We start from the raw sequence: 25,601 nt of genomic DNA on the forward strand, positions 1-25,601 counted from the left end.
ATTAGTCTCCGTTGGTCCTTCCTCCTGTAATACAACCAGCACAATGTTCTCGCGTTTCTACCGACTGGTAAAAAAAAAAAAGTCTTTTCTTCCCCGCTCAAAAAAGCACTGCAAAGCAGACCGGAAATTAAAACAGACAGTAGGCAGGATAATTTAATCTAAGCCGGGTGCACGGCAGAAAGGAGATCCTCAGTCAAAATTAGCGCCCTTTTAAAATGTTTTATCTCCAGCCGGAAGTTAGACCTGGCGCGTGCCATTTCTCTCCATCTCCTCTCGGGTCAGGAAAGTGGCTGATGACGATTCTTCCGGGATAAGGAAGGGAAGATGGCGGCCTCTGCTCTGCTGCTGGCGCGAGGGCGGCTGTACGGCGGTAGGGGTCAGTCCAAGCGGACGTTGAGAGGGGGCGACCCGGTGCGGGGGCAGGGGCGGGCGAGGCGGGGGAGGAGGGAAGCCCGTTGCGACGGCCAGATGGGAGGCGGAAAAAGGCGGCCCGACGTTCCCCCATCCTTCGGGTTTCTCTCCAGAAAATGCCTGACCTTCTGTTCTTGACCTGGTCTTCAGTTCTGGGGTACGGAGGATGCTGAAGGCGGCCACGAGGCGGTCGAGGGGAAGGAGACAAACAGCCCCCTCCCACCCCGCACGCATGAAATTTCTTCTCTTTGTCCCATTATATGTCTGCGTAAAAGCATCGATGCTCACACACGTGGGAGACACGGGCTTGCTGCAGCACTGCAAGGACCGGGGCTAGGCAAGGCGTCGCTGCTTTTCATTAAACCTACTTGCGGCGTTTTCTTGTTCTTGATCGAGACCGGAGAATATGCTACCGTCATACCGATCTTACCTTTCATTTTATGAAAGGTAAGATCGGTATGGCAATAACATATTCTCCGGTCTCGATCAAAAATAAATATATATTTATATATATATATATATAAAATGAAAGGTAAGATCGGTATGGCGGTAGCATATTCCCGGTCTCGATCAAGAACAAGAAAATATATATATATATACGCGTTCGTGCTTGTAAAATCATTTTTAATGTATGCTGGTGTGTTCACAATAAAAAGTGACAAAGATTATTGTATATGCATGCATATGTACATATTATATATGTGTTTGTATATTATATACATATATGCATACACATGTATGTATGTATATTATACACACATGCACATATATGTACCTATGTGTGTGTACACTCATACGCACTTAAATCTACACTTCAGTCTATACATTTCTGCTCAGTGACCATTGTTAACATGACTTGGAATCTAGCAACTTTATGGGAGAAATAAATTGATTTTTACCCCAAAGAAATTTGTTTCCTCCTGAGGAACGTTTTTGGTGATTTTGTGTTCCTTCTTGCTGCATAACAAATTCCTTTTGAAAAGAGTCTTTCTGCAATACATACACAGTTCTGAAGTTTTGTGTGCTCATTTTTGTCTATTAATTGCTAATTCTGAATGAATTTCTAACATTTACATTACCGATATCACAAAATAAATATTTGAGTGAGCCAAATGTCCTTAATGTAGAGAAGATGAAAGGACAAAACCTAAGCTGATTCTAAATATATACTATACATATTTTTACATAATCTATACTTATTTGCTCCTTGGATTAAATGCAGTATAAACCAGATCATTGGGTCATTCATTCCATGTCAAGTGGTCTGGTGGTCCCTGCTTAACCATCATGGATTTCAATGAAATTTTGTGTGAACATGCACACATGTCCCCAGTGACCATTGGTGAAGTGTTAGGTTTGCCAATGCAATATTTGTAGAGATATAGTCATATCCCAAACTGCAGCCTTCTACAGTATGACTGTGTTTCGGCAACTTTTGAGACAAGAGTATCTCTGGCAATATTTTGTTGAGAGAAACAAAACTTGGCCATCTTGTACTTTTTGCGCTCCGTTAAACAAAACAATAAAAGCATTCTCATGAGCGATCTCCATCTAATAATGTGGAACAAAGTTGGCCTGAAAACATTGCAGCTCAAAAAAAAGGTAAGTTTTGTTTTTTATATCTCTGGAAGGTATGATAAACGTGAAACTTTGCACATAATAACTTAGCAACACAAGGTTTTCAAATATAAATTTTCATTCTACTGCTTTCCGATAGTTTACAAATTGAGTGTAAAGTTGACGGTTTTTGTAAAAATACCAAAAATAGGGCATTTTCAGCCCACTTTTACAAAAAAGAAAAAGAAAAAAGACCTCGAAACTCTGTTAAATCATTCTCATTAGGAAGAGCCTGTTTCAAACCTCCTAAAAAAGTAGGGTTGGTTTTTCATCACTACCATATAAAGCCTTAAAAATAGGGACAAAGTTGAGGACATTGCTATGCCAATGTTACATGTGTTCTATTATGTTTTCGTCTTGTTTTATATAGACATCATTACTACTATTACATTGTGTTCATCCATGGTCACATTGTCACTACCAGTTCAGGCACTTGAACCAGCAACCTCATCACCATCGGGGGCACGCCCAATAGCCGTGCAAAACCAGCCATGGGTGGGTTTCTTGGTTCAGGATCCCAAGCCTGTAGTTTGGTTTCTTCCTTGAGGTTCCAAAGCTTTGTGTGGGTATCTGTCCAATTCCCAAACTGATGACTGCGCAGCTTATCCCATGTTCCCAAGCCTAAAGTGGGTGTCTTATATGGTTCCCAAGCCCCGCCACACATTCCGTCTGTGTCTGCACCATTCGTCAAAATGTTAAGCTTATGCTACAAGGTGCCAACATTAAAGAGGACTACAAGCTGCTCTTGGAAAAGGCAGTTTGCGATCTGAACACCAAAGAGAGTATGTTTCAGCAATGTCAAAACTACCTGGGTGAAGAGGCACTGATAGTTCATTTGGACAAAATATTCAAGGTGTGGGATTATTATGTCGATAAAGCATAAGCATAATTTCCAGAATTCCAAAGCTCAGTGTTGGCTAGGAAATTCTGTGAGTTGAAGTCCATAAATCTTAGTTAACCAAAGTTAGGCACCCCTGGCCTATTGTTTTGTTATTGACATAATAAGCACCAAATGGATGCACTGTGTCTTGAGGATTCTCCCAGTGAAAGCCTTGAGCAGCATCTTGGACAACAAACGAGTAATTCTCTGCAAAATCCATGAGTTCAATCAGTTCGGTTTCTTATTCTAATATTCACTTTGATGTTTTGAAACGAAGAGGTGACCAGTCAGTATTCACATTTTGCTAGCGAGTTTTTTGATGAAGCCATCAGCAATAAGAAATTTGTTTCCAACATGTCACGGTCAGTATGAACCCATTGTTTGAATTCTATTGATACTTCCAAATCCCAGACCTTGAATGTTTCATCCAAATGCGCTATCAATGCCTCTTCACCCAGGTAGTTTTGACATTGCTGCAACATATTCTCTTTGGTGTTCAGATTGCCAACTGCCTTTTCCAAGAGCAGCTTGTAGTCCTCTTTAATGTTGGCACCTTGTAGCATAAGCTTAACGTTTTGACGAATGGTGCAGACGCAGACGGAATGTGTGCCCGAGGCTTGGGAACCATATAAGACACCCACTTTAGGCTTGGGAACATGGGATAAGCTGCGCAGTCATCAGATTGGGAATTGGACAGATACCCACACAAAGCTTTGGAACCTCAAGGAAGAAACCAAACTACAGGCTTGGGATCCTGAACCAAGAAACCCACCCATGGCTGGTTTTGCACGGCTATTGGGCGTGCCCCCGATGGTGATGAGGTTGCTGGTTCAAGTGCCTGAACTGGTAGTGACAATGTGACCATGGATGAACACAATGTAATAGTAGTAATGATGTCTATATAAAACAAGACGAAAACATAATAGAACACATGTAACATTGGCATAGCAATGTCCTCAACTTTGTCCCTATTTTTAAGGCTTTATATGGTAGCAATGAAAAACCAACCCTATTTTTTAGGGGATTTGAAACAGGCTCTTTCTAATGAGAGTTTCCATAAGATCTTTTATATATATATATATATATATAAGCGGGCTGAAAATACCCTATTTTTGGCATTTTTACAAAAAAGTCAATTTTACACTCAATTTGTAAACTATCGGAAAGCAGTAGAATGAAAATTTATATTTGAAAACCTTGTGTTGCTAAGTTATTACATGCAAAGTTTCACGTTTATCATACCTTCCAGAGATATAAAAAACAAAACTTACCTTTTTTTTGAGCTGCAATGTTTTCAGGCCAACTTTGTTCCACATTATTAGATGGAGATCGCTCATGAGAATGCTTTTATTGTTTTGTTTAACAGTGCAAAAAGTTATACAAGATGGCCAAGTTTTGTTTCTCTCAACAAAATTTTGCCAGAGATATTACGTTTCAAAGTTGCTGAAACCTCAGTCATACTGTAGAAGGCTGCAGTATGGGATATGACTATGATCTCCTCAAATATTGTATTGGTCATTGGGGACGTAACACTTGGTCACACAAAATTTCATCGAAATCTATGATGGTCAAGCTTGGCGCTTTTCTGAAATCAGACCATTTGACATGGAATTACTATTGCATGGTAAAAATTCTGCCCCAATCTAGATATGCTTTTTAAGTTCTGAGTATATATGGTTTTTATTATGGTTGAATGTCTATAACTATAGCAATTAGACTTATATACTGCTTTACAGTGATTTTAAAGCCCTCTCTAAGCAGTTTGCAGAGTCAGCACATTGCTCCCACCTCGGATGGAAGGCTGAGTCAAACATGAGCTTGGTGAGATTTGAACTGCCAAATTGCAGGCTGAATTGTATGCAATGATACAAAAAGGGAAGGAATGGAACTGAGAACAAGAATATCCAAAGTTAATGGTTTGGTTGGAGTATAACAATTTCAGTGGGTTATGCGAAGTATAATTGCGTGTTTGAATGTGAAGCAGTGTAGTGTGTAAAAGCAGAATACCATAAACTAACGAGATTGCTATCACAACCATTGCATTTGTGTTTTGTAGGCCTACATGGTTGCCTGTCTCAGTACTTGCAATATGTACTGTCCAAGGTAAGAAACATTTTACATCAGGGAGTGGAAAAGACAAACATTGTGTAGATACAAGTTAGAGGCAAAAATTCAGAGATTTTAATATTGCTACTTGTGTTTTTTTTGCAGCCACCAATACTTGGCACAAGCTTCAGTGGACTAGAATTCCCAATTCGATGTTTTGCAGTTGAAGCAAAAAAAGTATTTGTAAGGGACAAACCACATCTCAACATTGGAACAATTGGGCATGTGGATCATGGCAAGACCACATTAACAGCAGCCATCACTAAAAGTGAGATTTGGGGAACGATGGGCACAGTTGTTAAAGAAGACCAAATAACTATCTTAAGCACCTCCCTTTTTATTTGCTAAAGGGCTATTGATTTAAAGAACCACCAGTATATTGGAGCAATTGACTGGACTGATCCAAAGCTATTGATAAACAGGATGGTCTAAAATTAAAGCTTGGTATTAAAAAAGATTGCCAGGGGTTAGTTTTTTGTGCGTATTGGGTACTCTGGCTGTTTTCAGTCAGGATTCCCATCTAGAATCTTACTCCTTTGTATTTGGAATAAAAATGCTACTCTTCGAGAATAATCTTGATTGATGGCTATCACAATATATTTGAAGATGTTAAGGCTCTTTTAGACAGCAGGAGTCTTCCAGAGGGTTTCAGATCAGTTCAAGCATAATATTATTTCAAAGTTTTACATGGTAGGCTTAATGCTTTCTCCTTACTGAGGCTCTGGTGAAGAATTAAACACCGTGTGTTCTCCACTTTTATCAAGTGCGAGAAAGACATTCATGCTGTTTCCTCTCTGTTAACACTTCTTATAATCGTATAAGGAGAAAAAAAAGGCTGAGATGCATAAAAGTTCTTTTTGCTAATTCAGAAGTTCAGAAAAGGAATGAAAGAACCGTTCAGCATTGTTTAGCTGCCAGCCCTTCAAATGTATCAGTTTAAGCACACCTGTGATGTGTTCATATTTACCTTTTTCTGCCAGTTCTTTCGGAGACTGGAAGTGCCCAGTACAAGAAATATGAAGAGATTGATAATGCACCAGAAGAGAAGGCTCGGGGGATTACAATTAATGCCTCCCATGTAGAATATTCAACAGCCAACCGCCATTATGGTCACACAGATTGTCCCGGGCATGCTGATTACATCAAGGTAGGCATGGGGAATTAGATGCCAAGAAACCTTTTAAGAATTCCAATATTCCTATTTTAGAATCCCTGCAAGATATATTTAAATAAACGGCTGATTAAAAAAAAAAACCAAGTATATTTCCTGTTTGAGGTATTTTTATGCCAACCACAATATGAAAGGATGTTTTTCTAAGCTTAATGTTGACAACTGACACGGTCCCCTTTCTTTGTAGAATATGATCATTGGGACAGCACCATTAGATGGCTGTATCCTGGTGGTGGCCGCAACAGATGGACAAATGCCACAGACTAGGGAGCACCTTCTGCTTGCTAAACAGGTTGGTTCTGATGTAAAAGAGGCATCTAGTAATCATGATAATACATTTGCTCAGGGCAAATTTAAACGATTTTCCCTTTTTTTAATCCCCTCACACTATTCTAGATTGGAGTGAAACATGTGGTTGTGTACATCAACAAAGCTGATGCAGTTGATGATAAAGAAATGCTGGAACTCGTGGAGCTGGAGATCCGTGAACTACTTACAGAGTTGGGCTATGATGGGGAAACAGCTCCTGTAATTGTAGGGTCTGCTCTATGTGCTCTGGAGGTCAGTGTTATGTTGCACAAACTTTGCTCCTTTTATTTCCTCCCTTTATTAAAACGTATTACTAATTCCCCTGGTTCTTTTCTTACAGAACCAAAATCCAGAACTGGGACTGAACTCTGTAATGAAGCTTTTGGATACAGTGGATTCATACATCCCTGTGCCAAAACGTGACCTTGATCAACCTTTTCTGCTCCCCATAGAGCGTACCTACTCCATTCCAGGTAACACACCTTCACATTATACCCTGCACATCAAAAGATGGGGATCCATAGATCCATTTTGTACCTTATTATTTAAACTGGCTTTAATTTGTTCTAGGTCGGGGGACTGTTGTAGCAGGTACCCTTGAACGTGGTATTCTCAAGAAAGGGGAAGAGTGTGAATTTGTGGGTTACAAAACACATTTACGCTCAGTTGTGATTGGTAAGTAGGATCCTCCGTCTTTTTTTTTTTTTTGCAAGATTGGTCTTCCAGTGTATTTTTAGCTTAGTTTTTCTCATGTTACTGGTCCAGTTCATTCGAAACAATTATGATCTGAAAATTATGACTGAGGCAATCCTTGAAGTACAGATAGTTCTCAACTTACAAACCACAATGGAACCTAACATTTATGTTGCTAAGTGAAATTTGTTGAGTTTTGCCCCATTTGACAACTTTTCTCACATTTGTTCAGTGAATCATTGCTAAATTAGTAACACGGTTAAGCGAATCTGGGTTTCTCCGTTGACTTTGCTTGACAGAAGGTCGCAAGGGGAGATCACATGACCCCAGAATGCTGCAACCCATCATAAATGTGAGTCGTCAAGCATCCAAATATAAATTGTGACCACGGGGATGCTGCAACGGCCATTAAGTGTGAAAAAGGATCATAAGTCATTTTATTCAGTGCCACTGTAACTTTGAATGGTCACTAAGAGAACTGTTGTAAGTCGAGGACTACCTGTATAATTTTGTGGAACTGGGGAGGCTGTACAAAATTTGCAGAAATGTGTGTATAATTGGCTTCAGGTGTCGAGATGTTCCACAAACAGTTGGATCAGGCACAGGCTGGAGATAATTTGGGCGCTTTGATCCGGTCTGTGAAACGAGAAGATATACGACGAGGATTAGTCATGTGTAAGCCTGGCTCCATCCAGCCACATCAGAAGATTGAAGCTCAGGTGAGTGAGGGAAATATGTGGGAAGGCAGAATATCAGGGTGCCGTTTCACATCGTGTAGAGGGCTGAGAGATGTCCATTAAACTCTGGATCACATGTTAACACGTTACTAGAGAATGGTAGAACAGGTTACTAGGGAATGGTGGGCTAGTACTCCCAAACTTGCTGTCCTACCCTTTAAAGACAAGAAAAATGAATCGCTTTGCTTTCATAGGTTTATATCCTGACCAAAGAGGAAGGTGGCCGTCAAGCATCTTTTGTGTCTAGGTTCATGCCAATTATGTTCTCACTGACCTGGAATATGACTTGTCGCATAGAGTTACCCGAGGGAAAGGTTCGTATCACTTCCCCATACACACTAATTTCTTCTGCGTGATCACTGCTGAGTAGTGGGGTTTGTACTGGGCGTTACCTCAATATTTCTAGAGTGCCACATTTTTTTGCAGTTGTGGAAGTCTAAGTGTAGGTTGCACTTCATACCTTTCCTCTTCTTTACTATAGGAAATGGTGATGCCAGGTGAGAATGTCTGCCTTAAGCTCATACTGCAGTACCCCATGGTCTTGGAACAAGGACAGCGGTTCACTTTGCGGGATGGCTCTCGAACCATGGGCACTGGAGTGGTCACAAAGATACTGCCACTTGCTCCAGGGGAGGATTGCTGGGATAATTAAGTTGCAGCAGCTGGAATTGGACATGAATACTTCCTAGAAAACTGACGACACTGCATCCAAGTCTGCACAGTAGACGAACGTGGCAGTCTTGGCTCAAAGAAGAGATTTCCACCAAGGGGTGGGGTCAAGGGTGAGAGTTGTTTAAATAAAAATAATTAAAAAGTGAGTATGAACTTTTTTCCCCCCCTCCAGAATCATCCCTAGCTCAATGCAGGTGTGCTGATGAAGCTCCAAAACATTGGTGTACCACAAGCACAACCCTGCTATGCAATCTTAATCCATTACAGACAAGCAGCATGCAAAAGCATCATGTTTCCAATAGAACATAATATATATGAACTGTTAGCTTCTTGGTGCTCTGGGCTTTACTTGCAGACATTTTTGTTACCCAATCAGGTAATGTAATTTTGGAGCACCAAGAACCCCACAGAAGCACATTTGTTACATTTTTGTGCTGCCATACATAGGTGAAAGGAAACATGAAATCACAAAGTATTGAAAATATAAGAAAAAATATTTGAATTTAAAAAGTGGGGATGGGAATTATTGTTGTCTTTCTTGATGGGAAGGAAGAAATATGATTGGGAAGCTAAACTGCTCATTGGAAGGAGTGAAATGCATCACTTTTTATCTTTTCCCCAGCAGTATTTTAACTGCATTGACAAGGTTTTCTTTTAAAGTGATGTTAAATACTATCAGCCATACACAGCCTTATCTTTGCAACTAAGTACATGAATCACTAACAAGAGTTTGATAAAATTTAATGTGCAAGTGTTTAGCCTGATTAAGCATTGCCAACCTGTTTCACAAATATGACCAGCAGAATTATAATGGTTGAGAACAGACTAATATTATCCTTAATTCTAAAGCTTGTTTTCTTCTATAAATGGTTTTTTCCTGTTTAAAAAAGGACATTTCCTTTACTCACCACTTTACAACTGTTGGTTCAGATTACAGCTGTAAGGTTCCTATATACAATGCCAGATCCCCTATACCTCAGATTGACTAGCCAGGATCAAAGTAAGACTAACACTAAGCAGGTTGACAAAGGAAAATGTAATTTCATTGAAGAGCAGCAAAAAGGTCATGGTCCACAATGTTGAATTTAACCTGCACTTGTTTTAAAAGAATTCTCTCTGATGGTGACAAGCTGAGGCATAAAACTGGGACTTTTAAGTGATTCAAAATGGTCTCTACAAATAAAAGAGATTTAACATTTCAAGTCACATCACCGTTTTTGTTTTCTCTTTTTATAACTATGAAAAAACAATAGCAACTAAGACTCTTGCAGAGGCCAAATTGAATTATGGCATAAATAAACTGCTTCTACCCATCCCCAAAGTCCTTAAATTTAATGTGTTATTGATTCCAATAAAAGCATCAATTAAAATTTTAATTTGGTGTGTAACTGCATTCACAGGATAACCCCAGCACTAAAAAGTACTGCTTTAGGATCTGTTTCATTGTCACTCAAACTACTAATCCTTGCTAATCCCATTTTCAGAGAGGAAAATTATGCTGCTAGACAATGCTGAATTCCAAAAGTTCTTCAAGTCTGGTTGAACTATGTATGCTGGACAGGTCACAAATTCTTCCTCTCTGATGCTGCAGAATCACAATTAAGAATTGTTGCTTAAAACTGACCCTCCCACACATTCACCCCAAGCCCAACGTTAGTTAGTTAAACATTTTATTTTTTTTAATTTTTTAAATATTTTTGCTTAACAAAAAGTCAAGATTTGTCCATATGGTCATGTCCTTGTCAAGTTAATGTGGGAAAGTGGCATTTGCTCTAGGAACCCCAGTGGAGTTATAAATAACAGAAAATAAACCCTGCCCTCCTCTGGGCAATGGAAAGGGGTCTTGCTCCATCCCGCTGGTCAACGGTACCCTGGGCAAAGGCTTCACTAAACCAACGGAAAGGAAGGTGCTTGCCAAGAGGGGCTGGGCCAGACTGCATCCCTTCAGGGGCCTTGGGCACATGGATGGCCCAGGGTTGGGGAGGGGAGTCAGCAACAGAGCCATAGCTGGCTGGGATCTCAGGTCACCGGGAGAAGTGTGGACATCAATTCCCAGGGGTGTGGAATGGAAGCTGCTGGGAGGGATGAGACTGAACTGGAAAAAGAAGAAAGAGGCAGTGAGGACCACACAGGCACACCAAAGTTCTGCAGGACAAGTCCTACTCAATAATTAGTAGCTAATTAGCTACTTATTAGCTCAGGAGTAGCTAATTAGCTACTTATTAGCTCAAGAGTAGCTACTTTATCCTGATCAGAAACACTTGACTACAAAATCTTTTAATCTCCACCCATACGGACATGCTAGATGGGAATCAGGTTGGTACATCAGAGGGATCCATCTTTCCTATTAATCCACCTCCCCACCCCTGGCTTTAAATAACAGACTTACCTTGGTGGTGCCCTATGTATGTGTAGGGGGATGGTGTGGAGGCGGAAAGGGTGGGCACACCACTCTGGGGCACACCTCCTTGAGGGGGTCCACCATGAGTCTGTGAGGGATGCAGTAACATGACTTGGGGAGCTCCAGGGTGAGGTGGTGGGGCAGCTGCAATTCCAGTCTGGACATGGGCCTGTAGTAGACAGAAATAGTTTGAAGATTTTAATAAACGATATGCTAATTTATCAACTAATTAGGCCAGCACAGAAAATGCCAAATTTTCTAATTTAAGAACATATATTTAGCAACTGCTGTGACTCATGCTACTGAAATTTAGATGAGGCGCTTAATTTAATTCCAAGCATTGTTCAAACAATATTTAATAATGAAATATTATTAAATAACAAATAATTCACGAAACAGTTGCTGTTCTTGGTACTAATACTGACACAATCTTTGCTCAAACTTATGTAGTATCCCATTGATGACTTTTAAATGTTTGTCCACTCAATCCTAGTAGACAAAACCGTTTTTTCTCATACATCAATTGATCATCTCTATCTCCAGGGTTGTCAAACACTACTCTGAGTATTTATGAGGATCAATGTTTTCCATGGTCAAGAATGCCTTTTCCCTTCCCAGGGTCAGTCATACTCACCTGAGTGACATGGGCCATGTTGGTGTATCCGTGCTGCAGCTGCTGATGGGCATGAATGGCATAAACTGTTGGCTGTGGGAAACCGCTCTGTGGAGACTGAGCGCTCGGCCCCGGGGTTATGGATGGTGGCGTAGCCGTCAGTGTAGCTGTGTGGTATAGATTCTGCTGCTGCTGAGCACTGGCCAAATGAGGGGGCTGTCCAGCTTGGTGCTACACAGAAAACACAAGAGTCACACTTCAACTACCAGAGTTTGCATTATTTTTTTCTTTTTACATTATTGCTGAAGAACATGTTTGGTATTTTATAGAGAAAAGCAAGATTTGAAACTCAGGTTAGCATAAATTTATCTGTGGGAAAGATGGTAAATCACTAAATTTGTTTTAATGGCTTTAACATTCTTTTTTATTAAATTAGCCTTCTGATTCTCTGATCGCCTTATATAACACATAACCCTCTGACTTGTTGATCATGTTGTCATAGATTTAAATTATTCCCATTTTGAACATAAGTTCTCAGAAAAAAGTACTTTTATCTAGAGATCATATCCAAAAAAGCTACATGTCAGTTATGGTGGGTAGGTTCCAACCACCCACCTGTCCTCAGTTCTGTATTTCCATTGCAGAAAATACCCCCCCCCCAAACTGTCTTATATTAATACCCAAATCAAAAGTAATTGCAAAGCAGTATCTTATTTAATTCCTCAATTGCCTCCCCACCCCAAAAGCATGCAAGGATTAATAAGTTTGTCCCTGGTGCTTCAATTCTGTAACAGCAGTTTCAGGAACCAAGAGAGACACTTTAAAAGCAAGATTCCTTTTCATGCCAACCTAGTATTTCTAGAGCTTCAAGGATCATGGTGCTCTAGGACCAACTTCAAACATAAAATCAAATAGCAAGGTGTTGAGTGCCAAGACAAGCATTAAGTGTCTCCTGTGCAGCAACTCCATACTTGTTCCTCCCCCTCCCTCCAAGTACCTGCACAGGGCTGGGGGCGGCATGTTGTGTTTGCTGCTGGTTGCCCGTGGGTGTGGTAGCTGGTTGAGGCTGATGCGGATGCAGCTGTGTGGCATGATGGGGATACGACTGATGCACTGTGGCTGGGGAGAGAAGCAGCAAGCAGCAGTCAACAAGGCAACGTGGCAGGAGGAAGAAAGAAAGCTCAGATTTCAGCCAACAATAAAGGTACCATAAAGAGTTTGGGGCGTAGGTTGTTCTGCTGGAGGATATTGTGGAGTAGATGATGAGACAATAGCCTGGGGGTGACTGCCAGATGTCATCATACGGGGGTTACTCTGCAGCATGGGTGCAAACACAGGCTAGAAGGAAGGAAAAAGATAGAAAACATTAGCAAAGCAGATAAACCCACATATCTGTTTTCCCTTGAAATTTATTGTATCCACCTGCGAGGAATAGTGGGCCATGGGCTGCATCATAGTAGGCTGTCCTGTGAACTGCTGGGGATTATAGGAGATGTATGAAGAGTATGGAGTAGCAGCTACCAGAGGGGGCCCCGCAGCCGCTGCTGCTTGCATAATGGGAGGAGCTGAGGTGGGCTGATGCTGGTCTGAACGCTGGGGAGGTAGAGACCCTATTCAGGAAAAAGAAATGGGTTAAGAAAAGCCATTTATATTCTTGTTTTTTTCCTCACCAAGTGGCAGAACAATTGAGCCTTCCACGCAAATGTCCCATGATCTTTGGCCAAGAATCTCACCTTTAGCTCGATATTTCCCCTGCTGCCCGGGCACAGAATTGGAAACAGGATAGGGGTACATTTGAGGTGTCTGCAGAGAACAGCAGCAAACTAATTAATTCTAATAGTATCCTTACCTAATATACACTGTAAAGAACCAATAATATACAGTGAAAAGATATTCAGGTACCATTCCTCCCACCTCACCTGCACAGCTGGGCTCATATGAATCTGTGGGATGTAAGAAATATATTGAGTGCTGTACATGCCACTTTGCCCTGGGGTAATCACTGGGATGGAGGGTGTAGAATGGGTGCGTGGCCCTGGTGATGTAGGCGTACTTGTTGATTTGTTCTGGGAAAAAAAGACAGCAGTTATTAGATATGTGGCTATGAAAGCAAGTGCTGTTATCCCAAAACCCACCCCATTCCCAGAGCTAGTTATGTACCACAGAAAGAAGCGTCTTTGAGGGGTTGAATTCTTTTGCATTAGGATTCAATGTTGATTTCTTCACCTGCCTGGATGAGAGTACAATGGAAATGAGACAGGAACATAAACACGCAGCAGTATTACATACAGGTAGTCCTCGACTTATAACAGTTCACTGAATTACAACAGCTCTGAAAAAAGAGACTTACGACCACTGCAGCATCCCCATGGTTACATGACCAAAATTCAGGCACCTGGCAACAGACTCACATTTATGATCGTTGCAGTGTCCCGGGGTCATGGGATTACCTTTTGCAACCTTCTGGCAAGCAAAGTCATTGGGAAAACCAGATTCACTTAACAACCATGTTGCTAGCTTAACTGCATTGCTTTGCTTCACAACTGGGGCAGGAAAGATCATACAATGCAGCAAAACTCACTTAAACCTATGTTTCACTTAATAACATAAATTTTGGGTTCAACTGAGGTCATAAATCAAGGACTACCTGGACTCCGGTTTCCCCTCTTACTCACTCTGAAACAGGACCCTCTTCCTTGTCCTCTGCTTCCCCTTTACCCAGAGGACTGGCAGTCTGGGTCTGGCGTTCCATGCCCTCAGAGGATCCTTTCTCCTCCTTGCTGCTGCCTTCACAGAAATCCAGGCTGGGCTTGGGAGACTCTTCAGAACCTTCACACGAGCTGCCTGCCCCAACCAACACCTCTGGCAGTTTGTCTTTGACTTTCCCTTCAAGAGACTCCTTTGGCCGGAAGGGGTCATGGGTGGCCTCTGGAGAGGAGCTGGGCTGTAACTAGGAAGAGACATGGGGTAAGCAACTGTGGTCAGAAAAACTGCTTTTATTTTAGATTTCTATTTTAAAAGTGCTCAATGTTTTCCTCCTCTTTAAACAAAGGGGAATAAGAGAATGAGCTCACCTTAAACTGGGCTCCAAACTTCCTCAACTCCTCGAGCTGATTCCTCTTTTGTTCATTTTGGAGACCTAGAGCAGTGCAATTGCCACAATTGAAGATTTAACCAATCTCCAAGTTCTGTTAAGTCTTCTCAAAGCTGGTACTTTAACATTAAATGGGAGTAATTGGCTAAGGATTATGGGAGCTGTACTCCTATAAATCCAGATCGCATTGGTTTGTTGGCCAACTAAATTATATGCACCCGGTAAGATTTTTTTTTACTTAGCAATGATTATTCAATTTTGTATTAATGTTCCACTTCTCTGAATGAGCAAGGTTGGGGGGTGGGGGGATAGTCTTCCTTCATTTACCTCCAGGACAATCCTATAGGTTATACTGAGATGAAGCAGCTGGCTCAAAGTCATCTAGTGAGCTCTGAGTTTATTAATTAACTGTTTAGTTCATTACACAGAATAGAATAATAGAATTGAATTCTTTATTGGCCAAATGTGATTGCACACACAAGGAATTTGTCTCCTTGTGTGTGTAGACTCTGCCTGACTTAGCTCCCAATTTAAAAAAAAAACAGCAATGTGCAAAATATAATGTATCATAGCAATTCCATAGCAATAATATACAAAGCAACTCCAATCTGACATTTAGAGTAACAAGCAAAAAGCTCAGAGTCAAAAGAAACAAACCTTTGCTAGCCTGTTTGACCAAGTCTGAGGGGCCCATAATTTCTACAGTCCTGCCCGCTTCTTTGGTGGCAGAGCTAGGCACCTCTTTAACTAGAAGAGGAAGGAAAGGGTTAGGAGGCAAAACATATGCTACGTTTTACATCCAGATACTGGGCAAGGAAATAGGAACAAAAACTTGAAATTCACCTGCAAAGTATGGCAACTTCCCAAAGAGCCTTATCATTTATTCAAATCCCCTACTCTGCTTCTTCAGACAGACAAGAATTTGTTTACTATCTTAAAACTTTTTCAACTGATCAAACCTATTTAAAAACTGTAAAATTTCAAATATTCTTCTTATTAGGGTAAAAATAGGAGGGAAGAAAAACCAAGTGAGAACTTCACAAGTCAGCAATCTTTTCAGGCAGCAAGTTTCAAAAATCTAAACAAAGTTCTCAACCTTCTCAGAAACACTGAAATCATGACACACTGAGGAGTTTGGTGCAACACACCTAGGATTCTCTGGCCAGCTAATACCTATATAGGTTGCTTTGTTTTAGTCCATCCTTAGTTCCTTCAACCCAACCTGCTTTACTCTGAATTTAAGTACTTACCTTCAACAGCAGCTACTGGGATAGATGCTGGGACTTTAGGTGAAGGTGGGGTTGGGGAAGCACTCGATTCCATGGTAGTCCTTGACTCAGAAGGTGATGCAGGAGCAACAGGGATAGCTGATCCCATAGGGGGATCTTGGGAAGAGACTGGAACATTTGAGGCAGACTTCGGTGAACGAGGAGCATAGAGACGGCCCACTATACGTACAGTAACAGCAAAGATAATTAGATTAGGGCTAATATGTGATTTTTTTTAAAAAAATCAAGGCTCTCACAAAAAAAGACATCAGATTTGCTGCTTATTCTTTCTTCTACCTGTAGGAGATGCAGCAGAGACTTCCATGGGTCGGCTGGTTGCGGAAGACATATTCTTGGCCCCTCGAGTGGGTCGTTGAGACTTTGGAGACATTCTAGATGGACCTAAAACAACAGTGATGAATCAAATTAGACACACACCACAAAAAAAAAAAAAAATGTTCCTTTGACATCTATGGCTGTCTCTTATAGCAAACAATGGAAATTCTATCATGCCAATGAAATTAGAAGGCACCTAGTTGCAACTGACATTTACAAACTGACTAAGACATTTAAAATAAGTGAATGATGATTGAGTCAAACCACTAAGCTGAACCCTTATCTACAAGAGGCAAACTAATGAATGTGGGTAAATGATTGACCCTGCAGTCTGTGTGTGTGAGAGAGAGGGAGGGCAGGGGGAGGGAGGGAAGGAGGGGAGAGAGAGAGAGAGAGAGAGAGAGAGAGAGAGAGAGAGAGAATGGGAAGAGGCACTAAATGCTGCACCCTATCCAGGGGTGGGGGATTCAACCAGCGTTACTACCGGTTCAGTGACTACGTTCTGAGCATGCATGCAAAAAGTGCTTTTGAGGTGCTCCATATTTTTTAAAAACGTGAAAAGTCCTAGAGAGAAAAAAGTTTAAGAATACTGCTTTAGAGTAAAAAGTAAAGCAGAACAACTTCATTACTATGACTTTTCATCTTATCCTTTACCACTTAAAATTACATCATAAGAGACAGGAAACTGGGGTGGGATGGGGGGTGCTATATGAACTTCCAGTCAGATGGGCCAACTTTCTCCAAAGCTTTTCTGCCTGTTAAAGTGACTGTTTCAATCCATTCCAGTATTTCCCTTTTAAGCCTAAAATTCTCAAGCCTCACCTCCATTGATACCTCGTTGCTCAGGAGCAGAGCCAGTGTTGCTTTCTGAATGATGTGAACTCCCACGGGGTGGCAAGGAGCCCATGCCTGGCCTCCCTCCTCTAGAACTACTGCAGCGTATGCCTCCTCTGGAGCTTTCTCTAACACGTTGGGGAAGTGGAATATATTTGCCCTCTCTGCAAATAGAGAAATAGCCCGGTAATTTCTAAGAACAATGAAAAAAGAAACCACTATAACATTCCTCATCCCAGAAGCTGAGTGCAAAATGCAAGGGAACATTTGAAGCAAAGAGATTGGCAATCAACAGGTGAACCATTTTCTAAGTCACAGTGGGACGTTAAGATTATTTCTACGACAAATATATAGAGCACACTAGCCACAATTAGCATCATTTTATACTAGAGAGACATATGGCTATCCAAATGTTATTTGTTTTATAGTTTTGAATCACCCTAACGAATGCTGTCTGAGCTATGCAGAATAGCTAATATACTAATTACAAAACAATTGATATCATTGATATTAGACTAGATTTAAATATATACTTTTATTCATTTCACCAATACTGCAAACTTACCTGGAAGCCAAACTGGGACTATCTCTTCCGGACACTTGTCTTTGCACTGAACTGTGCTTCTCTTCTTCTGTCCGCCCATCATCATTTTCCATTGCAATACGCAATCTATATTGGGGGCTTGACTCAATTTCTCTAGCCAGCTGTGCAGCTCTGGCCTCTCGTTGCCGAAAAGCCTCTGTATTATCTTTTTCAAGAGGGACTCTGTCGTGAAAAAAAATGGGCCATTGGAAGAGAGGAAAAAGGAAATGCAGCAAAGAAATTCTACCGATCTACCCAAAAGAACAAAATAAACTTGTTTTGTTGTAAATATAGCAAAACCTCTTGATTTGTAACATAGTAAAAGACATCTCAGCTCCCAACAGTTCAAACTTTTTGATTGAACTTCCTAGAGTTTGTAAATTTAAAATCCATAACTAATTCTGATAAAGTTCTGCTTATTACTTATTGCATAAATCCATAAATTGCATTTTGAGGAAAATTGGATTGGGTTGGTGACATGCTACTGCAGATATTGGTGACATGTGCCCAAATTGACCAGTACTTACCATTAACAGAGACAACAGACAATAACACAATTTGCTCCTTCTTTCACTAAAAAGGTGTTATATAAAAGCTTTAAATGATGAAAGCCATAACAGGTACACGAGGTCATTTGTTGACCATGAAATATAAGGTTTTGATTTGGAATATAACAGGAAAATAAATTAACTAACTGAAAAAAGAAAATTAGGTAAACTGTATTTGTGAAACTAAAAAAGGAGGGAATAATGTAACTGATCTGTGAGATATTGGTGGATATGGGTATGAAGTAAAGCTGTAGATTTAATGATGAACAAAAGAACTAATATGTCAAACATTATGAACTGGTGCTATACTGATATAAAACCAAACTTAATGAATTTTGGAAAGAGTACTTAGAAATTTAAATGAGAATGACAACATAGTCAAAAGTGAAACTGAAATGGTCAGCTAAAGTTGGTTGGAGAATTGAATGTACATGTACTTTGTTCGCAGACAAAGTTTGTAGTCTGAGACTCTAGAGGAAAAATTGAATGACCATTGCCTATTACATACAAATGGCAAAATATTACGGCCAGGAGATAACGCTGTTCATTTTAGAAGTATTTTTTTATATATTTTGATAAATCAATAAAAATAAAAAGTAAACAGAAGTGTATCCCTAAAGAAGGGGACACAGATATGAAAACATTAAAATTTATATATGATAATAAAAAGATGGGTAATACATAGTCTACCACATCTGCTAAGAGGAATAAATGTTTGTTCAAAGACAGCAATAGCACTTACTTATATATAGGTTTACAGCCCTCTCTAAGTGGTTTACAGAGTCAGCATATTGTCCCAACAATTTGGGCCCTCATTTTAGCAACTTAGGAAGAATAGATGGCAGAGTCAACCTTGAGCCGATGAGAACTGAACTGCCAAACAGCCGGCAGCAGGAGTAACAAACTGCATCACTGTTTGGTTTGATGGTAGCAGTGCCTCAGATAGAAAGTCCATATAGAGAGTGGTAAGGACAGCTGAGAAGATTAAAGGAAGTTCACTTCAAATTATTCAAAATGCTGCTTATAAAGCGCCATGTGCTTAGAGCTCAAAGCATTGTTAGAGATTCCACACACTATGGTCTGTTTCTGTTGTTCCCCTCTGGGAAGAGGCATTTCTAGCAGGACTATCCCATTCTATAACAGATTTGTTCCCTATACCAGCCGTCTGGTAAACTCGCAAGATTCATTTTTCTCATTATGTGCACGTATACATCCAAACTAGACTGTGTTATTTCTCTGTGTCATAAATGTGGGTATATGCATAATTTTATGTTTATTTATATTTTTGTCATGTTTATGTAGTTAGTGTATATTGGAGATGGTGATCCTTTGAGAGCTGAATGCAACGAAATTTCATTTTAATTTATGTAGATTGGTGTAATTTAAACTGACAATAGTTAGTCTAAGTCTGCAGTATTGCATGCTAACCACTGCGTCACCATCAAGGTTCTTTAAATGTAGTAAAGAAAAAAAAAGATAAGGTCAAGAATGAACAAGCAGACTTGATACAAAAATCAGAAATCAGTATGAAATTAGTACACTGAGGTGGCTTAGCTATATAGAATGAATATCTAATAAAAATACCTTTATAAATCAAGAGTGAATAGATGTAAATGAAGACTGAGAAAGTAATGCCCTGAATTTCTGATCCTCAAAAAGAGGAGAGGAATTTAAAAAACAAAGGGAATATATAAACTGATGTAAAGGCAAAGAAAGCTAGTGGCTTGCATAGAAAGGTTTGAAGAGAGAATGATAACTCTTTTTATTTAAGAGTTAAATTTTCTTTTATTTCCTGATTTAATGTTTTTGTCCATTACTCATTTTTAATGTTTAAATAACAGTACAAAAGAAATAAGTTGAATATATATTTGCGCATACACACATATATTTATATTCCCTCCTCCCCCTATGGATCATAACTTTTGGCTTAACTTATTTATGTTTTTAGTATATGTATTTATCTTTTATGATTATAAGCCGCTCAGAGTTATCCTGTGGTATGATGGGCATCCAATAATTTTTAAAAAGAAATAAACAAGCAAGGAAGGAAAAGCAGGCTTCTGCTATGTCAGTATACTGTTAAATTCTTAGGTGCATAACAAAAACTAGTAATGTCATGAAACGAAGTGTTATATTAACTACACAAAGTACAACTGAATTTGTTAGTGGTCCAAAGTGGCCAGCTTGCAAGAGCCCTAATATTTAGTGCATTTGTATCGTCTGTGTTTTGTGCACTATTTTGTGCAATTCAAGAAGGCATAAATATGTGCCTTAAATTTTCCCCATAACAGCAGCCCTGTGAGGTGAATTGGGCAAGAGTGTATTTCTGCCGCAAAGTCATCCAACTGGCTTCCACTCCAAGAAGACTAGAGTGGTCTCTCAGTTTCTAGTCCAGCACCTAAACTAAACTGAATCCTGGAATCCACCTCAAGTGTAGATAAAGCAAAAGTAACGTTATTATAATATTCCAATGGATATGTCATTGAACATTCATCATGGAACATTCACTGTTTCTATCAAATATTTCATTTTTTAAAAAGTAGCTGTCAACAGCCTGTAATAAACAAGTGGAACTGAGGATTGAGAAAGGATAAAACTATTCACAAATACTGATATTCAAAGGATTGAGATGATTACCTTTTAATTGTCTTGACAATCTACTTTTCTTTATCCACTGATTTCTGCCAAATAATTAAAGACTTACAAGTCCTGGTATATTAACTCTCTTTTATTAAGTGTAAAAGAAAGAAAAACAATACTCTACTTTAATAGCCCAGCAAATTGTCATCAGGTGCTCTCTCCCCTTCACACACACACACACACACACACACACACACACACACACACACACACACACATATATAAATCATTAACTTACGTATATGAGGAAAGACTGCTATCATAAGTTGTCTTCACACCATAATTTTCCTCATTGAATTTGAACATCTCGTTGGGGTCCCAGCCATTAGACTGAAATCACAGATAAATGCTTTAGAACCTTTGCTGCAACAAAGCTTAGCAAAACAGCTCTAAATAAATCTATTTTGAGGACTCAAGCCTTATCAGTTACTTACCATATCTGATTCTAAGTCATAATCATCACTGTTGCTATCTCCCCCTTCCCAGCGTTGAAGTACTTTCTCTTTGTGCTCCCCATTCACTTTAGAATTCATGGCAATGGCAGAATCTGTGAACTTATCTACACAGGACAGAAAGAAAGGCCAGGATAAAAAGGATTCAAGTTCTCCCTCATGCCTCCTCCCATCACAATTCTGTTATTTTAAGGCTGTATTACCTTTGGTGGCGTAGTTAAAATCAACATTGCGGAAGTGCACTAACATGACATCAGAAGGCTTGAAAACCATAGTGTCTACAATATCCTCCCTCCTCGGCCCTACTGGCTGGTCGGGCACCTTCTTGTGCACAGCATCCACAGCCAGCTCAAACTGTTAAAAAAGAAATCTTAATTAATACAGGCTGCCTATTCCTGCTATAGAAAACCACATAAATTGGAGGGAAAATGCCATATCACAATCCATTGGTCATTAAGCACTATCTGTTTCTAGATATTAAACTTTGTAAATTCAAGCTGCTTAAGCAAGTTTTGTGAAGTTTGGGGAGAAAGGATGCTTCCTGTATCCAAAGTTCCAATATAAAAAATCAAACTAAATACAATTAAGCAATACACTTCACTGAACCTGTTAGCTAATATTCTAAGAAAACTAGTCAGCAAAAAAAAGTATTCACCTTAGAACTCAGGGTCTTAAAAATTCCTTCAAATGTGCTTCCACTTTTCACTTTCACATCACATGTTGATCCCTGGGAAGAGAATAAAAGGGTAGGAATACTTAAAAAAAGGAAATATGGATACTTCAAATTGCAAATCAAAGACCGCCCCCCCCAAAATTATACACCTATAATCTATTTATTTAGAAGGCTGTTAAAATAAAGCAAACTAAACTGAAGATATTCAAGAGAAAACCCTGACTCATTTGCACAATGCTCAATACAAACAATTCTTAAGGCACATATTACCGTGATAGCTGGAAGGGGAAACAGCAAACTGTTAGTCTTTGCAGGTATCCCACCTTCCTTTGGTTGAGAACCTTGCAATTTTTGCATTGTCTACCATTTTAAAATCAAGCCAAAATAGCTGGAACTAAACTTGTTAATATGAGGATCTGAGTTCAAAGAATAATGTAAATAAAATTACAACATGGATTAGTACATCATATGAGCAATTCCTATATAAAACAAATGTTCAACTCTTCCTGCAGGACAACCACATAAAATCAAAGTATTGAAAGAAATTCTATCATGTACTTTCTACCCTATAAACTTGCACCATTACATCTATCTTTCCCACATTCTCAATTTATTACCAGGAGACTCACCACAACTGCTGTTAGAAAGTGCAGCATTCGGGAATTGTTATAAACACCCTCAAATGCCTGGGAGGAATGAAAAATAGGATATCTGTAAGCATCCCAATGTTATAACACTCCCAATAATTAGATATGCAACTGAAAGATTCCAGAAAATGTATACACCTATTGTAACAAATATAGGCCTAAATAACTATTATCTCATTTGTTTTCACAATAAGAAGCTTGCTTCATGAATCTTATTATATAGGAGGCTTGGCACAGGTTCAAACTGTATTATTTTTCCTCATAAGTTTGGATAGAGGGTTCTATATTGAAAATAAAAAGTATATTGGGATTTTCACAATTCAGTATCTAAAACTGAAGCATTCAAATATTTGTCACAAATAAATCAAAATAAAGTGGTTTATGATACAGGTTGCGATAAAAATACACTTTTCTTTTTCAAAACAAAAACGGCCTCTCAGTGATTTAACTCCATCAATCTTTACAAAGTTGCAAATTTAGAAAAAAAAAAAGAGGTAAGTATAAGCAGACTTTGCTGCACCTTCACATGCTGAAAATCTACAGATAATTTAGTGTTACAAATTTGAACTACCTGTACATTTATTATATAAATAATGTATTTATTATTTTAATCCCGATATTATTTATACTTTGCTACTGTTATAGAAATTGCAAATAAATGAAATGTAAAGGCACAGAAATAGTTTTAACTGTAGTCATAGCAGATAAGGTTCTAGGGAGAGTTAAAAAAACACTAAAAAACTGAACCCTACTTACAGATATATTTATTGGCAAAGATGGTAGCAGAAACCTCAAATCTCCAGCATTTACACAAATCATACATATTATATATGACAATCCCAAATGGTTTATAATACAACTTACAGGAGATTGTGGAGGTCCTTTGCCTGTACTCTGGCCCCTGAAAATAAATCAGTCACACATGTAATTAATAATTCAAAATGTAAACTCTTCAATAGCCAAATTTGGTGTATAAATTCATCCTTCCTTAAGAATATAAATGAAAGGAGCTCTCTCCACTAACAAGAACCCCATAGTTTATTACCAAAACAATTATATAGACTTCCTAATTCAGCCAAAAGATAACTTTCTAAGTGCATGTACTATACATGAAAATTCATCCTCTACATATATATAAAAGTAGATATTGCTTCAATGACACAAAGTGTTACTGGCACATGCACCCAAGAATTTTCTGTGTATGAAAAGAACCTTAGAATGGTTTGCTTTGCCTCCAATTCATGATTTCTGAACTTTCTACATTACTTTATCTAAATTCGGAATAACATTTTGCACAATTCATTAAAATTCCCCAAGCAATTCAATTGATATATGGCTCAGCAAATGTTATTTGCTCCTGCTCTTTCCTAAACTAGAGATATATCCTAGGATAATGAAATGAAAAAACAAAACAAAACCCACCACCTTTAACCAGCATGCTGGGCAAAAGTCATTTTCGGAAGGCATTAGGGTTCATATACTGTATATTGGTACTCCTTAACTTGCAACAGTTTGCTTAGTGACCATTCAAAGTTACAACTGCACTTAATAAAGTGACATGACCATTTTTCAGGAAGGATCCCCAGTCACATGATTTACATTCAGATGCTTGAAAAGTAGCTCATATTTATGATGGTTGCCTTGTCCCAGGGTGATATGATCACCTTTTGCAACCTTCTGACAAGCAGTCAATGAGGTAACTAGATTCACTTAGCAACCAAGTTATTAATTTAACAACTGCAGTGACTCACTTAACAAACGTGGCAAGAAGTCATAAAATGGAGCAAGACTCACTTAACAAATTTCTCACTTAGCAACATTAAGCTCAATTGCAGTCGTAAGTTGAGGACTGCCTTTATAAGGAAGTTCTTTTAATTAAGCAGACCAAACCAGCCCACGACACTGCAATGTCTGAATAGATCTTTCGGATGTCTTGCTTTCTGATATTGTACATTGTCCTGCAATGAAGTCAACCGCATTTATTTCAGAGAGAACATGTCATGGTGCTCTGTTGGCACCTGAAATTAATCCTTGCCAAAGCAGTCAAAGTCTACTCCACGATAAGGCATCGCATCTCAGCCCAGGAGGGATCGATCTTTCTTTTTCGAAACACGGAACCGCTCCATGCAGCTTCCAAAAATCACACAACGCCAGAGATGGACGACTGGGGAAGACTTTTTGTGGGGGTGGGGGAGATCTAGCGGTATTCGCTTTCGGGTCTCGGCAGGGCTTACGCTGAGAGGAGCGGCACCCAGTCAGCTTGGCAAAGCAGCCCAACTCCACTTATCGGGTCTTCACATACTCCCCCCCCCTCCCACCTACCCCCTCCGCCAAGTCCTCCCCTCCCGTCAACTCTTTTGGGGCGGGAAAGCGACAGTATCTTCCCTTTCGGTCCTGGCCGCCAGGAACGCTTCCTTCACCTCGTTCACACAAACCCGCACCTTTTCGGTCCAAAGCCTTACCTGGTGCCGCTTCCTCCAGGGGGGGGCCCCTCCGCCGCTACCTGGGGGAGCCACCATTGTGGCTCTCGGTCCGCCCGCCGCCCCGGGGCTGAGGTTCCCGTTGGGGCTGGGCGGGGGTGGGTTGGCTTTGCGGGAAGCGGCGGCGGCAGCAGTCACGGCAGCGGCCGGAGGCGGCGTCGGAGGAGGGGGGCCCGAGGGAGGCGCAGCAGGTTGAGGGGAGGGCGGCGGCAGCGGTTGTTTCAACATGGCGCTGGCGGCGGCGAGAAAAAGGGCCCGGCGCCCCTACTCTCTCCTCAGCACGCGTTCAAGGCCGCCGAGAGAAAAGGAGGGCGGAAAAAAAAAGAAGCGGAAGAGAGAGGGGAGGACGACCGAGACCCTTGCCCCGCGCGTTTCTCCCGGGCTTTGACTTTATACGCTGCCTCTAAAGCGGCGAGTTAGAAACAAAACAAAACAG

At 40.0% G+C, this 25,601-nt stretch overlaps 2 protein-coding genes across 5 annotated transcripts; one reads left to right on the forward strand and one right to left on the reverse strand.

Moving 5' to 3' along the window:
* Positions 1–295: 295 nt before the first annotated feature.
* On the forward strand, positions 296–8,742 carry TUFM (Tu translation elongation factor, mitochondrial). 2 transcript variants are annotated; one of them, XM_026711689.2, is made up of 11 exons: positions 296–376; positions 4,965–5,011; positions 5,120–5,282; positions 5,995–6,161; positions 6,373–6,477; positions 6,582–6,746; positions 6,835–6,967; positions 7,065–7,169; positions 7,755–7,906; positions 8,119–8,238; positions 8,406–8,742. In XM_026711689.2, exons 1-11 carry the CDS (start codon positions 325–327, stop codon positions 8,574–8,576), a joined length of 1,380 nt encoding a protein of 459 aa, XP_026567474.1. In that variant the 5' UTR covers positions 296–324; the 3' UTR covers positions 8,577–8,742. The 2 variants fall into 2 exon arrangements, with proteins under 2 accessions (XP_026567474.1, XP_026567476.1); XM_026711691.2 differs by having other exon boundaries at positions 296–370.
* Positions 8,743–9,321: 579 nt separating this feature from the next.
* ATXN2L (ataxin 2 like) lies at positions 9,322–25,379 on the reverse strand. 3 transcript variants are annotated; one of them, XM_087917642.1, is made up of 23 exons: positions 25,148–25,379; positions 23,550–23,586; positions 22,668–22,724; positions 22,021–22,092; positions 21,569–21,719; positions 21,348–21,472; positions 21,152–21,243; positions 17,708–17,908; positions 17,131–17,306; positions 16,270–16,374; positions 15,955–16,152; positions 15,362–15,445; positions 14,685–14,749; positions 14,286–14,560; positions 13,771–13,840; positions 13,530–13,676; positions 13,344–13,413; positions 13,033–13,220; positions 12,819–12,948; positions 12,608–12,729; positions 11,632–11,841; positions 10,986–11,166; positions 9,322–10,691 (listed from the first exon to the last, which is right to left on the reverse strand). In XM_087917642.1, exons 3-23 carry the CDS (start codon positions 22,692–22,694, stop codon positions 10,642–10,644), a joined length of 2,739 nt encoding a protein of 912 aa, XP_087773768.1. In that variant the 5' UTR covers positions 22,695–22,724; positions 23,550–23,586; positions 25,148–25,379; the 3' UTR covers positions 9,322–10,641. The 3 variants fall into 3 exon arrangements, with proteins under 3 accessions (XP_087773768.1, XP_026567471.2, XP_026567473.2); XM_026711686.2 differs by having other exon boundaries at positions 15,362–15,451; XM_026711688.2 differs by lacking the exon at positions 15,362–15,445.
* Between the last annotated feature and the right edge of the window lie 222 nt (positions 25,380–25,601).

This window comes from Pseudonaja textilis, chromosome Z (genome assembly GCF_049901715.1).
Source record: "Pseudonaja textilis isolate UNSWEBS1 chromosome Z, rPseTex1.2, whole genome shotgun sequence".
Taxonomy (NCBI): domain Eukaryota; kingdom Metazoa; phylum Chordata; class Lepidosauria; order Squamata; family Elapidae; genus Pseudonaja; species Pseudonaja textilis.